The sequence below is a fragment of the Poecilia latipinna genome, unplaced genomic scaffold (genome assembly GCF_001443285.1).
Source record: "Poecilia latipinna isolate Pla-1442-1.1 unplaced genomic scaffold, P_latipinna-1.0 Scaffold840, whole genome shotgun sequence".
Classification (NCBI taxonomy): domain Eukaryota; kingdom Metazoa; phylum Chordata; class Actinopteri; order Cyprinodontiformes; family Poeciliidae; genus Poecilia; species Poecilia latipinna.
Window position 1 is genome coordinate 88,981 of NW_015113456.1, and position 12,570 is coordinate 101,550.

The 12,570-nt window shown below is 38.7% G+C and overlaps 1 protein-coding gene across 1 annotated transcript; it reads left to right on the forward strand.

Annotated features, from left to right (window-relative positions):
- The first annotated feature begins 4,896 nt into the window (after window positions 1-4,896).
- On the forward strand, window positions 4,897-6,603 carry LOC106956693 (protocadherin gamma-B1-like). The gene has a single exon (XM_015047694.1). The coding sequence runs from the start codon at window positions 5,056-5,058 to the stop codon at window positions 6,601-6,603; it is 1,548 nt and encodes a 515-aa protein (XP_014903180.1). The 5' UTR covers window positions 4,897-5,055.
- Window positions 6,604-12,570: the final 5,967 nt, after the last annotated feature.

Here is a 12,570-nt window from a genome sequence, read left to right on the forward strand (position 1 = left end):
CAGATCAGAACACTTCGCTCATTCACAGAGACAGACGAGGCTGAGCATAAACTGGTCATACTGGTGAAGGACAATGGCAACGTTTCACTCTCAGCAACAGCTACTGTGATTGTTAAACTTGTGGAGCCAAAAGAGGCTTTTGCGGCTTCTGATGTTAAAAGTGCAGCCAACGATGATGAGGGGAATGATGTGACTTTTTACCTGATGATCACTTTGGGCGCAGTTTCAGTTCTGTTTATAATCAGTATCATCGTGCTGATTGCAATGCAGTGCTCCAAGTCCCCAGACTATACTTCTAAATATCTACAAGAAACTAATTATGATGGGACACTGTGTCACAGCATCCAGTACAGATCTGGAGATAAACGGTACATGTTAGTTGGACCCAGGATGAGCATAGGATCTACTATTGTGCCTGGAAGTCATGCAAACACTTTAGTACTACCTGACAGGAGGAGAACATCTGACGAGGTAAGAACATATTTATTTATACACTCCAAGTTTGAAAAGACATGCAGATTTTTTTTTAATTTATTTTCCTGCCATAAATTCTTTTACGAATTTACGAACACAAATTTATTTGAAATTTTTTTGTTTGTTTGTTTTTACATATGTATAAATTTAATTTCAACTTAATGCAAAACAGTATTCATCCGTTGCTTCTGCTTGGTATTTATGCAACAGAAATTATTAAAGATAAATGATACTTTTACATCAGTGTATCCTTTAGTCACTTGAGAATTTCGTGTGCTTTTCACAAGGTGGCGGTATATTAACAATATAATGCCTGATACCGTCTCAGCTTCCTCCCTTGGATGCAGAAATTATTCCTTTCATTCGGGCCAGACATTTTGGCGAAAGTGTCCGGAGAACGGAAAGGGGACCAGTTTAATTGTTTTGTTTCATACATTACACCTAGGGACGAATTTGTTTTGTGTGGTGATGACAACAACCTAGGTAACATGAGAATCATGGGCGCAAGTGGATTTTTATTTACACCGGACGATATGAAACAAAGAGGACGGGATTCATGGCAACACCGATACACAATGCTCGCCGTTTGGATTTGGCTTTCATTTGTATATTCCGCTTCGGCGCAGCTGAGATATACGATATCAGAGGAGCTTAAAGAGGGAAGTGTTGTTGGAAATTTAGCCAAGGATTTGGGAATAGACGTGTCTGTGATGAAAAGGAGGGGATTCCGAATTATGCCCGGCTTGACTGAACCTCTTTTTACGGTGAATGAGAACGACGGGATCATGTATACTAGACAGCAAATAGACCGAGAGCAAGTATGTAAAGATAACAATGCATGTTTGATCAACCTCAAAACAGTTCTGGAAAATCCGCTTGAAATACATTACGTAACAGTTGAGATAGTAGATTTAAACGACCACTCTCCCAAATTTCCCGAGAAAATACAGCGGCTGGAGATCTCAGAATCTGCTTTACCGGGAGCACAGTACCAGCTACAGATGGCCAATGACCCGGATGGTGGCACAAACGCTGTCCAGCAGTACACAGTCAGTCAGAATGACCATTTTCGACTAGAAATTAAAGATCGCGGTAGAGATGGTAAAACACCAATATTGCAGTTACAGAGGCAGCTGGACAGAGAGGCCAAAAATAGTCATAGATTTGTGCTAAGAGCAATTGATGGAGGAACTCCACCAAAGACAGGCACAGTTGAAATATACATAGATGTCATTGATGTGAATGACAACATGCCTGTATTCACCAAAGAAAAATATTTGGCGTCGTTGCAGGAAAACGCTCCAGTGGGTACAACAGTGATCCAAGTTAATGCAACAGATATGGATGCAGGATCTAATGGGGAAGTAGTTTATTCATTTGGCAGTGACGTTAAAGATAAAATTAAAGAGCTATTTAATATCGACTCTGTTACAGGGGAGATCACTGTTAAAGGACACGTGGACTTCGAAGAAAAAGACAGCTATGATATTGATATACAGGCCTCTGACAAAGGAAGTGTTCCATTCAAAACGTATAAAAGTGTTATTATTAAAATTACAGACGTTAACGACAATCCTCCTGTGATTGAAGTTGCCTCTCTATCAAGTGCAGTTTCAGAAGACTCCAGACCAGGAACAACAGTGGCACTTATTAGTATTACAGATTTAGATTCTGGTGTCAATGGAAAAATAATAAGCTATGTGGCTGATGACGAGCCATTTAAATTAACTCCATCATTTCAAGATAACATGTTTGCCGTAGTCACCAAATCTGAGCTGGACAGAGAAGAAAAATCTGTTTATGATCTCACTATAATAGCTAAGGACGCAGGTACACCTGCATTAAAATCACAAAGGACAATACGTCTAAATATTTTAGATGCAAATGACAATAGTCCCGAGTTTTTGCAGAGCCCTTATGCGTTTTACATCTCAGAAAATAACCCACCAGGAGCCTCTGTACTTTCCGTGCGAGCAGTAGACCGTGATGAAGGAGAAAATTCTCAAATTGCATATAGCTTTATGAGAACGCAAGGTAACGAACAGACTGTGACATCATTCCTAAATGTCAATTCTGAAACTGGAGACATCGTGGCGCTTAAAAGTTTCGACTTTGAAACTCTGAAAACTTTCCAGTTCCAAGTTGTCGCCACTGATTCTGGGACTCCGTCACTCAGCAGCAACGTCATAGTGAACGCGTTCATTCTGGATCAGAACGACAACGCTCCAGTCATCCTGTATCCACTCAGCTCCAATGGTTCTGCTGAAGGTGTGGATGAGATTCCACGTAATGTGAACGCAGGACACTTGGTGACTAAAGTCAGAGCCTATGACGCTGCTATAGGATATAATGGCTGGTTGCTGTTTTCACTGCAGGAAGTTACTGACCACAGTCTGTTTGGTTTGGACCGCTACACAGGACAGATCAGAACACTTCGCTCATTCACAGAGACAGACGAGGCTGAGCATAAACTGGTCATACTGGTGAAGGATAATGGCAACGTTTCACTCTCAGCAACAGCTACTGTGATTGTTAAACTTGTGGAGCCAAAAGAGGCTTTTGCAGCTTCTGATGTCAAAAGTGAAGCAAAGGACGATGAGGAGGATAATGTGACTTTTTACCTGATGATCACTTTGGGCGCAGTTTCAGTTCTATTTATCATCAGTATCATAGTGCTGATTGCAATGCAGTGCTCCAAATCCCCAGACTATAATTCTAAATATCTCCAAGAGACTAACTATGATGGGACACTGTGTCACAGCATCCAGTACAGATCTGGAGACAAACGCTACATGTTAGTTGGACCCAGGATGAGCATAGGATCTACTATAGTACCTGGAAGTCATGCAAACACGTTAGTTCTACCTGACAGAAGACGCACTTCTGAAGAGGTAAGATCAACTATTTAGCTTTGAAATTTTCTAAGATGAACATAACTAGCTTGCGCATAGGATCTACAATTGTACCTGGAAGTCATGCAAATACCCCAATGTTTCCTGACAAAAGGAGAACATTTGAATAGTTCCACCAATGTGTACATTCTTATTGATGGCATTCATTTGATATTGGTGCCGTGGTTGAAGTTTGATTCATCTGTGTGTTACATATATTTTCAGAGGTTTACTACCTTCAGTGCAGGACTAAAGCTCCATGATCAAAAGACCAAAATAATTTGGGTTCTTTGTGGTCGCTGTTCATCTAGACAGATGTCTGATGCCAGATACTCACTATTCTGCAGCAGAATAATGAGTATCTAATATTTCAAAAGATTTCTAACATTTCAAAACTAAGAGTTTTAAAATGTTGGTCATTTTTACCTTAGTGTCCTTATTCCTATATGTTTAGCAACGACAATCCATTTCTTAAGACTATGGACACTGGTTAAGGAAGTTTTAAACATTTTTTATCATCTTGGCATTTTACCATTTACTTTAAGTGATTTAAATGAAGCAATCTAAAGGGTTAATTAATGCTGATAATATATAATAAAACATTTTATTAGTAACTTCTAAGTGAGGTTGTTGGTGTGTCAAATTGTTTCTGTGATTCATTTGATTTTTTTTTTTTAACAACTTTTTTTTTTCCTCATTTGAAAGTTGCACCTCTGTGAATACAGATGGGGCTTGGTGCTTTCTGTCACATGAAAAAGTGTTATGGTGTTTTAATCAGTTATCTTAAAATAAAATACATCTGGGTAACACTTTATTTGAAAGGGGCAAATAAGGCTGACATGACACTGTCATACACAAGACAGAACACATGTCATGAAATGAAAAAGCCTTCATGAATATTTATGACTGTAGTCATAAAGTGTCATTCGGTTAATTGTGACACTTTTAATACAAAGTTGACATTATTCAAAATGTCTTTGTCATGACAACTTGACATTAAACAATAAATCATTATTGATATAAATTTGTTATAAAAGTATTACTGATTGCACTTTAAAAATCAGGTAACTTTATGTTATTAAAGGTAAAGTTTAAACAGTAATGATTTCTTGGTTAATCTCAAGTTGTCATAACAAAGACATTTTGAATAATGTCAACTTTGTATTAAAAGTGTCATAATTTACCGAATGATGCTTTATGACAACAGTCATAAATATTCATGAAGGCTTATTTATGTTCATGACATGTGTTATGTCATGTTTATGAAAATGTCATGGCAGTCTTATTCAACCCCCTTCAAATAAAGTGTTACCTAAATCGGTTCTGAAAGGTTGGAATTGATGCCGAATTTCTCACCTTTTTGAAACTCTTACTGAAGGTGTCCTAAAGTCAACTAGCTTTGAGTTGGGGAAAAAAGGTACGCTTCTTTCATTATTTTTGTATCAATTTTCCTGCTTGAGGTATTTTTTTATTTTTTATCTCGATGTTTGGATTGCTATTCTGCAGGGTTTCGTCCAAGACGCTTGGTGTCAGTATAATAACAAACTATATCTCTGCGTGCTTGTATGGTTTAGACTACACCCATCTCTTTCCTATCCAGTTATTGCAGCCAGGTCGTTATTGTGAATGCTGATGAATTTCACTTTTTATCTGGCAGATATCTTTCAGAATGGTGTCATTCTGAAAACGAATGCGTAGGAATAATTTAATTTTAGCACATGTGAAAAGTTTTTTTCTTCCGGGGAGTTGTATATTTTTCCAATTATTTGTTTTCTTTCTCCTCATGGAACAAAGACGATCATCAACACGGAGAGGGCAGACAAAATGGACTTCAATAATAATGGTTTTGATGTCGTTTTGGAGCAGCTCTTCAGCGCAATTCCGGTATTCTGTCCTCGAAGAAGCTCCAGAAGGAACAATTGTTGGAAACATTGGAAAGGATTTAGGTCTTGATAACACCATGCGGAGGGAAAGGGGCATGCGTATTGTTTACGGGTCGAAAGAGCCTCCTTTTATAGTCAAGCAAGACGATGGTGTCTTGTACGTGAACGGAAAAATTGACCGGGAGGAAATCTGCGAACGAAGAAAGGACTGCCTTATTGACTTAAAGCTGGTGCTTCAAAACCCGCTGGAGATTAATCATGTCATTGTGGAGATTGTGGATGTTAACGACAATTCTCCCATATTCCAGCAAAAAGAAAACATCTTGGATGTTTCTGAATCTGCGTTGCCAGGAGCAAAATTCCAGTTGCAAGCTGCGCGGGACGCTGATAGTGGTTTATTATCTGTTCAGCAATACAGGTTGAGTCAAAATAGACATTTTCGATTAGACGTGAAAGATCGCGGTGAAGACCGCAAAACACCTAGTTTAGTTCTCGAAAAGCCTCTTGACAGAGAATCAGTTAAAAGTCATGTGTTACTTCTGACAGCATTAGATGGAGGTAAACCTCCACGATCTGGTAACATGACAATAGTTGTTAATGTTTCTGACGCTAATGACAATCCGCCAGTTTTTAGTCAGGAATCATACACTGTGTCATTAAAAGAAAACTCCCCTGTTGGGATGACTGTGATCCAAGTTAGCGCAACAGATTTAGATGAGGGTTCAAATGGGCAGGTTGAATATTCATTTGGAAACGACGTGGATGCACAGGTACGTGAACGTTTTAATATAAACCGCGAGACTGGAGTCATTGTTGTTTCAGGCACCATAGATTTCGAAGAATGTAGCAGATATGAAATTGATGTTCAAGCATCCGATAAAGGCACAGCAACGCTGAACACAGAAACAAGTGTGATAATCAATATTGTCGATTTAAATGACAACGAACCAGAGGTTGAAGTGACGTCATTTTCTCAAGCGCTCCCAGAAGACTCAAAGCCAGGGACAACAGTGGCGCTCATTAGTGTGAAAGATGCTGATTCTGGTCTGAACGGAAAAGTTATGTGTTACATAAACCCAGATATTCCCTTCCTCTTAACTCCTTCCTTAAAGAATAATATATATTCTCTAGTAACTAAAACGGGTCTAGACAGAGAACAGACATTTCAATACAACGTATTAATAGTTGCTAAGGATGCAGGAGAACCAAGCTTACATTCAGAAATAAATATTATAGTAGATGTATCTGATGCAAATGACAATTTCCCCGAATTCTCTAAAAATCCGTACACATTTTATATTCCTGAGAATAACACTCCAGGTGNAAACGATACATGTTGGTTGGACCCAGAATGAGTATTGGATCCACCATAGTACCTGGAAGTCATGCAGACACACTAGTGCTACCTGACAGGAGGAGAACATTGGAAGAGGTAAGCCATGCACTTGAATACTTTGGCTTATTTCGATTCTCACTGCTACCTCTCTTGTGATATCGACTGATTTAGTGGCCATAGTCATCCCTGTTAGTTATTTGACATCAAAAAGTCTCATATATATTGCAGTGGTTTTACGTTGTTTAATTTTTAAGGTTTGTTAGTGTGCATTTTCTGGGTATGTTTGTTTTAAATGGGATTATTTAACAGAAGAATCATATTTAAATAAAATATTGTCAAACACAATTACGCACATAACATTTGCAAGTTAGTGCTTTTTTATTCTCTTCTTTAGTTATTCTGCCATTTTTTTCTTTGAGTTTCCCTTTTTGAAATCACTACAATCCGCCAAAAAAAACTAAAAACTTTTATTATTTTTTTACCAACATGTAAACTCAGATTCTCGCATAATTTTGTCTTTTGTAACAGCTCCACTTGTTCTTGCTAGTTTTAAGATAGTATATAATTTGCATTAATATCAGTTGAACTGAAATGTTTTTGAGCATTTGCCCGATTGTTGACATAGCATCTACTGCTGTCCGTAGTGCTGAATGAAAACTGTCCTGCTTGAAAAGGAGAAAGAGGGAGTATGGTGCATTAAAAGCAATAGAAAAATTCACATAAAGTGGTCATACTGGTCAAAGAGAATGGTAATGTAATTTGCTATCATCATTTTAATGACGTTCAAATTCATAAAACACTTTTAATATCACCGCAGATTAGATATGCTGCCTTATTATCATTAATTTTCAGAAATACGTTGGTGAAAATTTTTCAGAATGTCTTCAGAAGTTGTATATTTTATTAACTAGAATGGCGTAAAGATGCACATTCCTTTAAGTTGTGTACACAAAATTAATATTTGAACTAGCGAGCTTAAAGATTGTGGGAAAAGAAAACAAAACTGCGTTATTATAGAGGCCGCATGATGTCAGTATAACAGAACCAAAAAAGCATCGCGTTTTCTTTCAGTGATTTTGTTTCAGTCTGCCAATGCCCTCATCATTTCGATGTTACCACTGTCGTTGTGCCCGAGCTTACTGCTGCCTTTTGTGGATTTTTCTTCACGCTTCATGTGAGAATACATGGATATTGTCTTACCGACCACTGCGAAGCCAAATCACTTATTTTGAGTGAGTTGCACTGCTTTCTGGATTAACAATGGAACGAGGAAAATTCGAGGCGCGACTGGGAAAAGGATGCATAACCCGATTTGCGGTTGCTATGCTTTTACTGAGTGTAACATCTGCCCAACTGAGGTATTCTATCTCTGAGGAAGTTAACGATGGGACTGCGGTTGGAAATTTAGTCAAAGATTTGGGTTTAGATAAAAGCACTCTGAAGAGCAGAAAGTATCGTGTTGTTTCTGGAGGCTCGGATCCCCTTTTCTACGTAAACGAAAGCGATGGCGTCCTTTATGTAACCCGAAGGATTGATAGAGAAGAGGTGTGCGCACAGAGTAGCGTGTGTCTAATAAATGTTAAAACTGTGTTAGAGACGCCCCTTGAGGTGCACAACATTGCGGTGGAGGTGCTGGACATAAATGACCACTCGCCCAATTTCTCTGAAGCAGCAAAAATCCTGGAGATTTCAGAGTCTGCGTTGCCCGGAGCACGGTTTCAGCTTAAACCTGCACGGGATCTAGACAGCGGTCAGTTTTCGATTCAGCAGTATAAACTTAGCCAAGACGATCACTTTCGATTAGAAGTGAGAGATAAAGAAGACGATGGGAAAATACCAATATTGGTTTTGAAAAAATCATTGGATAGAGAAGCAGCGAAAAGCCACTCCTTACTGCTGACCGCGTTAGACGGGGGAAAACCTCCAAAATCTGGGGATATGAAAATTATTGTAAATGTTTTGGATATAAATGATAATGCACCAATCTTCTCAATGAATGTTTACTCCGTTACTCTTACTGAAAATGCTCCATTGGGAAGCACAGTTGTACAGGTAAATGCAACTGATTTGGATGACGGTCAGAATGGAGAGGTTGTTTTTTCGTTTGGAAACAGTGTGGGTAGCAATATATTCAATATTTTTGATATAAACGAATCTACAGGACAGATAACTGTAAAGGGGCTTTTAGATTACGAGCAAAAAGAAAAATATGAAATTGAAATTCAAGCATCTGATAAAGGTTTAGCTCCGTTAACTGTAGAAAAAAACGTGATAATCAAAATAATTGACGTAAACGATAATGCACCTCAGATTGAGATAACTTCATTTTCCAGTTCAATCCCTGAAGATTCTCGACCAGGAACAACAGTAGCTCTTATTAGTGTAAATGACTTGGACTCTGGTTTAAATGGAAAAGTGATCTGCTCAATCGGCGAGGATGCTCCATTTTCGTTATTGTCATCCATGCAAGATAATATGTTTTCACTTGTAACTAAATCCCCTTTGGACAGAGAGAACACGTCACATTATGAGCTGACAATAACTGCAAAAGATTCGGGTCAGCCTTCATTATCATCGGTAAAGACAATCAACGTTGAGGTGTCAGATGTGAATGACAACCGTCCAGAGTTTTTGCGGAGCCCGTACACTTTCTATATCCCTGAAGGTAACGAGGTAGGAGCTAAGGTCTTTTCTGTCAAAGCTTTTGACAGGGATGAAAGTAACAACGCGATTATTTCTTATCATATTTTGAGAGAGGTACACGAAGATAATAAATTTACATCTTTTCTCAACATTAACTCTGAAACTGGAAACATAGTGTCGCTGAGAAGTTTCGACTTTGAAACTCTGAAGACTTTCCAGTTCCAAGTTGTCGCAAAGGATTCTGGGATTCCGTCACTCAGCAGCAACGTCACAGTGAACGTGTTCATTCTGGATCAGAACGACAACGCTCCAGTCATCCTGTATCCACTCAGCTCCAATGGTTCTGCTGAAGGTGTGGATGAGATTCCACGTAATGTGAACGCAGGACACTTGGTGACTAAAGTCAGAGCCTATGACTCTGATATAGGATATAATGGCTGGTTGCTGTTTTCACTGCAGGAAGTTACTGACCACAGTCTGTTTGGTTTGGACCGCTACACAGGACAGATCAGAACACTTCGCTCATTTACAGAGACAGACGAGGCTGAGCATAAGCTGGTCATACTGGTGAAGGATAATGGCAACGTTTCCCTCTCAGCAACAGCTACTGTGATTGTTAAACTTGTGGAGCCAAAAGAAGCTTTTGCAGCTTCTGATGTCAAAAGCGCAGCAAAGGATGACGAGGGTGACGATGTAACTTTTTACTTGATGATCACTTTGGGTGCAGTTTCTGTGTTGTTTATCATCAGCATCATCGTGCTGATTGCAATGCAGTGCTCCAAATCCAAAGACTATGCTTCAAAATATCTCCAAGAGGCTAATTATGATGGGACACTGTGTCACAGCATCCAGTACAGATCTGGAGATAAACGATACATGTTGGTTGGACCCCGGATGAGCATAGGATCTACTATAGTGCCTGGAAGTCATGCAAATACACTCGTGTTACCTGATAGGAGAACAACTGAAGAGGTAAGATTACATTTAGCTACTTTTTAAAAAGATCGTTAAGACGTCATTAATATTTGATTTAATTTGGGATTTAAAAAGATAAGTTAAATGTCAGTGTGGAAATGGTATGTTGACATGTTCACAGGTTGCTGTTCTTGACATAACTACACATAAAACACAATAGGTGTGACTTGATACTGGAATCTCTCTGTCCTAGCTTAGTTTTTGATAAAGAAAACATTATTTTCATAACTTCCCGTATTTTCGTTTTTTTAGGTGGTGACAAAAACTTTCTAAAGTGCAGTTTTGCATATTTTCAGGAGATTACCTATAATGACACTGTGTCGCACCTCTACGGCAAAGTATTTTTTTTATCGCTCTCCATGGTGCTGACAGATTTTGCGCTTATGCCCGTGCATTAAAAAAATGTTCAATTATCACTAGATTGTTAAAAAAATGAGTCATTGTAAGTCTTAAGATCTAGCAGTTATTAATATTATTGTTGTTGTTAACGTAAATAAATAAAAAAATAAATATCTCTATAATCTGTAAAATGTTTTAAACGTGCGGTTATTGTAGTTAGCCGCTGGATCGCTTGGTGTCAGTGCGCTTGTGTAATAACTGCTACATCTTTCGTCACTGCTTTGTAGTTCCACCCCTTTTACCTTCCCATCGCACTTACCACTGGATGTAATCGCTGTGCTGTCTTTGTATATATTACATATTTGAGGGAGTGTGGACATTTTGGAACCTGGATTTTGTGCATTAATTTCTGTGGACAAGATTATTTCTTATATGGATGGTTATTGTTTGATTTATGTTGTTTTGATTTTTCATTATGGAACAAAGAGGATTCCACGCAGAATGGATGAGGCAGCGTCTGATCGCGTGCGCGACCGCTTTGCTTTTCTTCAGTGTTACCTCTGCGCAAATGAGATATTCCATTTCTGAGGAGGTCAAGGAGGGAACTGTGATCGGAAACATAGCGAACGACCTTGGGTTGGATCAAGCCACGCTAAAAGACAGAAATTATCGCATTGTCACCAGCACGGTTGATCACCTCTTTCATCTTGATCCGAACGATGGCATCCTTTATTTGAGCCGAAAAATAGACAGAGAAGAGGTTTGTGAACATACCATTACGTGTGAAATAAATCTAAAAACTGTCCTGGAAAATCCATTGGAGGTCCACTACGTTGGTGTCGAGGTGTTGGATATTAATGACAATTCTCCCACTTTCCCAGAAAATGAAACGGTGGTGGAAATTTATGAGTCAGTGTTGCCTGGAGTGCGTATTCCATTGCAGCCTGCCCGCGATCCAGATGCGGGTATATTCTCTATCCAGCGTTATAAACTAAGCTCTAATGACTACTTTCGTTTAGAAGTTAAAGATACAGGAGACGACGGCAAAATTCCCGTTTTGATTGTTCAAAAGTCATTAGATAGAGAAATATCAGCAAGGCATACTTTGGTACTTACTGCTCTGGACGGAGGTAAACCTCCAAAATCTAGCGAATCTGATATTGTAGTAAATGTTTTGGATGCAAATGACAACGCGCCGGTCTTTTCCAAAGATGTTTATTCGGTAACGCTTGAGGAAAACTGTCCACTTGGCACAACAGTGATTAAGATAAATGCGACAGATTTAGACAGCGAAAGGAACGGGGACGTAGTGTATACTTTTAGCAACAGTGTAAATCGTAAATTCTTTAAGCTTTTTGAAATTAATCCGTCAACAGGTGAGATAACTGTTAAAGGTTTAATAGATTATGAGGAAAGGGATAAATATCAACTTGAAATTGAGGCATCAGATAAAGGTCTCCCTCCTCTTTCAGCTCAAAAAAGTATAACTATTAAAATAATAGATATGAACGATCACGCACCAGAGATTGAGATTACTTCATTTTCCAGGTCGATCCCTGAAAATTCCCCACTAGGAACCACAGTCGCTCTGATCAGTGTAAACGACTTAGACTCGGGTCTCAATGGAAAGACTATCAGCACACTGAATGATGATATCCCTTTTATTTTATCGCCATCTTTACAAGACAAAATGTATTCACTGGTAACCAAATCACCCCTTGACAGAGAGAAACAGTCACATTACATCGTAATAATAACATCAAAGGATGCGGGTCAACCACCACGTTCGTGTGAAAAGGCAATAAGTGTTGTGGTGTCAGACGTAAATGACAACTATCCAGAGTTCTCAATGAGCCCATACAATTTTTATGTAACTGAAGGGAATAATCCAGGAGCTTATTTGTTTTCTGTAAACGCTTTTGACAGTGATGAAAATACTAATTCAATAGTGTCCTACGAAATTTTAAGAGATGCAGGGCGAGATAGTACAGTTTCCTTTATTAATGTTAACTCAGAAACTGGAGACATT